The 2,800-nt window shown below is 39.2% G+C and overlaps 1 protein-coding gene across 1 annotated transcript in view; it reads right to left on the reverse strand.

Moving 5' to 3' along the window:
- The window catches only part of LOC101853592 (probable cation-transporting ATPase 13A3), a gene marked incomplete at its 5' end in the record, with an annotated part of 72,309 nt that extends 69,680 nt beyond the window's left edge, over positions 1–2,629 (reverse strand). Inside the window, 2 exon segments of the mRNA XM_013089737.2 lie at positions 18–185; positions 2,544–2,629. Coding sequence (XP_012945191.1) covers positions 18–185; positions 2,544–2,629 — 254 coding nt within the window.
- Positions 2,630–2,800: the final 171 nt, after the last annotated feature.

A 2,800-nucleotide genomic window follows, 5' to 3' on the forward strand; every position in this document is an offset into this window, starting at 1 on the left:
CACCCCATCAAACTCACCCTGATAAGAATGTACTTGGCCTTGTAGAGGGAGCACCTCCTCCTCTTGAGCAGACACTCCAGCTGTGGCCTCCAGTGCACCACCAGCAGAAGGAGGCCCACAGAGAGCAGGACAAGGAGGAAGAACAGCATCCGCCTCCACCGGGAGTCTGAGTAGCCCCAGCAGTGCTGCCAGCACAAACAGACCAAAAGTTTTTTTAAAATTAGTTTTCAATAAATAAAAGTCTTACGGCACTTTGCAACACAAATTACACTGGAGTCTGCTTTAACCAAATCAGTTTTATGTTTTAGTAGAGGTTTTACATTGCTCGCAACTGCATTAAGGTCATATCAGCGCCCAAATAAGTTTAATACGAAAACAGGGGAAAACCAAAAGGAAATAATAAATTAAAAAAAGTCCCTGATTTTTTTCTTCACTATTTGAACAACCTTTTTAAACCAAAATCCTGACTAAACGAAAGAAAGCTGGCAATACCACAGATTTCAGTTTCAGCAAACTCCACCCTATATCATATAAGTGTCGAATATTAGAATCTTGTGCTGTTTTAATAAATTAATAAGCATTTTATGGCACAAACAGTTCACATAAGATGATAAGTGCTAAATATATAAGAAGTCTTATTAGAGAGTAACATAAAGAGAAAAAGAGGAAAGAAAAGGAATGATAGATGTATGAAAAGAAAGAAAGGGTAAACCACACAAGAGCACACATGCCAACATCATACAGGCAAAAGAATAATCATTAATCAGTGATTGGTAGTTTTAATACAGAGTCCAGAGAGAAACAAAGGAGGGAAAAAAGAAGTAGGACCAATCATTGATGCCCTCCAACCGCCAGAATTCCGTTTTACAGCACTCGGAACACAATTAAGTCGGATAATTGCTGACCATTAGATGTGTTACAAGAGAGTAATAAGCACAAGAAAGGAGGAGAGATGAGGACAACAGAAAGAAGGAGCAAACCACACCGAAACACCCGCCAACCAACCATTAGCACTTTAACATAAATAGATTAGAAGGAAAGCAACATTGGAAAAAAAAAAGAAACCACCAGACAACATCCAAATATCCAGCTACCATATCTTTTTTAGTCTAAGTAGAAGTTTTAAAGTGCTCTCAACTAAGGTAATATGAGCCCCAGAAGATTAGAGCTGTTACAAAAGAGTAACAAACAAAAAAATGAAGGGGAGATAAGGACGATAGACTTTTGATAGGAAAGAAGAAGCAAACCACACCAGAGCACCTGCCAACCACCCACAGCAACCATATCTACGAGACAGAGGATACATTTCGACAACAATATCAGAACCACCCGCCAATGAAGAAGAGGAAAGAAAGGAGAAAAAAATGGCAAACTAAAATAAAACAAAACATTTTTTTAAAAATTAATATGAAGAAATTCTCTGCACATTAGGGTTTATTTCCAATCAGCCCATATCAAAATCAATGCCTTAGATTTTCCTGAAAAGCCAGAATTAAATCACAGTGCTGTCATTTACAATTCCTGTTTTTGTATCACACCAACAAATTTTTACCGAGTACTACCTTGCTCATCAAGCCAAAAATTCATCATCAGTCTAGTATGGCCACTTTCCTCTTTGACAATGGATTGCCATGTTAAACAGTTTTAACCGTATAAAAATATGTTTTTTATATAAAAAGAGTACCAAACAGTACTGCATCAAACGTAGTAGAAAAATACTCCGGTTCTGACACAGGCTCATACAGTAAACACAGTAAGTTGTGCACATCTTAGGGCTCGTGTCCATTGGGAAAGAAACCAACCGATTCGATTCCGTCCATCTCTCAGAAAGTGGGTAGTTGAAATTGAGCACAGTTTTTTTCCCTAAAAAATCAGTGAAAATTTCGTTGGGCTGTACTGTGTCAACAGACACGACACAACAAGTCCCGGCAAAAGACATGTCGGTTGGAAAGCCGCTTGCTACATTTTAGTCGGGTCCGGTGGTGACTCATCAGCCACTGGCCCTTCCGGAGCTAATAAAAAATTATAATTTGAGTTTGGATTAAAAATCTAATGTCATATTGTAATCAGCGCCTCAAAATTAGCAAAATCCAAGCGCAAACCATCTGGTTTAAATGCATATTAACAATTTTACCAATTTTCCTTTAAAACGAATACATTTCTTACTCCCGCTTTGGGTTCATTGACCTCTTGACTATTTTAAGTCCCGTACCAAGGACACAGCCCGCCACGACAGCAGTCTAGCCCACACATCCGGGTAATAACCAGCAGGCCACCTGACAAGACGTGCCTTTTACAAACAGTGTGGACACACAGGACGGAAACGACCCGACCTATTTCCCTCCTCCCCGCAAAAAATAGGGTCATATCAGCCCCAATGGACACAAACACTTATACTGGTACCCACCCGCCTTACAGTGACGTTATTATAAAGCAAAAAAACAAATAAAGGGTGACATGAGAAAGTAATCATTCGTACAAAAATTATGATTGCCTCGGTGGACTGATAGCCATATATATATATATATCTCATCTCATCTTACCAGTTCATCCTCTGTGTCCTTGTTGAGTACATGGTGAGATTGTAGCAGAAATTGTGGTTCCACATTCACAGCTGTGGCGCTGCTATCTAGAAACACAGAAGAAGAAAGGCAAGTGAAATTTTCAATTACTATGAAAATGAAAGGGTTAGGTTAGATTCTAATCAGCATGACACGAGAATTGGCAAGAAGGGAATGAAATAGGCAAGAGTTGCTGAGAAAATGAGATGAGGGAGGATACAGAGAGAGAGAGAGAGAGA

This window comes from Aplysia californica, unplaced genomic scaffold, assembly GCF_000002075.1.
Source record: "Aplysia californica isolate F4 #8 unplaced genomic scaffold, AplCal3.0 scaffold01031, whole genome shotgun sequence".
Lineage (NCBI taxonomy): Eukaryota > Metazoa > Mollusca > Gastropoda > Aplysiida > Aplysiidae > Aplysia > Aplysia californica.